Source organism: Penaeus monodon, chromosome 25 (genome assembly GCF_015228065.2).
Source record: "Penaeus monodon isolate SGIC_2016 chromosome 25, NSTDA_Pmon_1, whole genome shotgun sequence".
In the NCBI taxonomy this organism is placed as follows: Eukaryota; Metazoa; Arthropoda; class Malacostraca; order Decapoda; family Penaeidae; genus Penaeus; species Penaeus monodon.
In genome coordinates, this window is record NC_051410.1 from 32,262,066 (window position 1) to 32,262,670 (window position 605).

General features: G+C 46.4%; 1 protein-coding gene across 1 annotated transcript in view; it reads right to left on the reverse strand.

Annotated features, from left to right (window-relative positions):
- Window positions 1-605, reverse strand: part of LOC119589365 (aminopeptidase N-like) — a gene marked incomplete in the record, with an annotated part of 23,348 nt that overhangs the window by 3,420 nt on the left and 19,323 nt on the right. Inside the window, 3 exon segments of the mRNA XM_037937983.1 lie at window positions 90-155; window positions 157-312; window positions 569-605. Of these exon segments, the coding sequence (XP_037793911.1) occupies window positions 90-155; window positions 157-312; window positions 569-605 (259 nt within the window).

Consider the following 605-nt stretch of genomic DNA (forward strand, 5'->3'; position numbering starts at 1 on the left):
TACAACCCTCTATTTGTGTTGTTCTCTCAAAATATCCTTCACCATTTTTGTCGACCCTTTTCACCGTTCCCCATGGAAAACGGTAAGACATAACCGGTCCATCTGAAAGGGTGAAAATGTTGCCAGCATTGCGGGCGGCGGAGACCTTGGAACCTTTTGTCTCTCTCGAACATGGGAGGCGTGACTGATGAGCCAGGTTTGCGCTCGTGTGTGGCGGAAGAACGGCCGCTTCTGACTGGTGAAGGTGACTGGGACCCACCACTTGTACGAAAGGTCTTCTTCCTTCTCGTCGCCCAAGGTCAGGAACCGTTTCTGAGATGAAATTGCTGCTTTGTTAGTTTATGCTTTGGTGGATTTGTAAATGGAGGAGTTTGGCTTGGATTGCGGCATGAATGGTAGGAAGAAATGATGTCATGACACTATCCTTCTTATGATGTGAAAGAAGAATTCAGAGTTCACTGGGGCATCACCTTATCGTTTGGAGGAACTGAAATAATGCATATTTAACAGGAAAGCATCAGTTATCCGACAAACAAAATAACAAATCCATTTACACCCGTTAGGTCACCTGTGTTAGCTTCGCATTGCCGTTGTGGTCGGTGGTG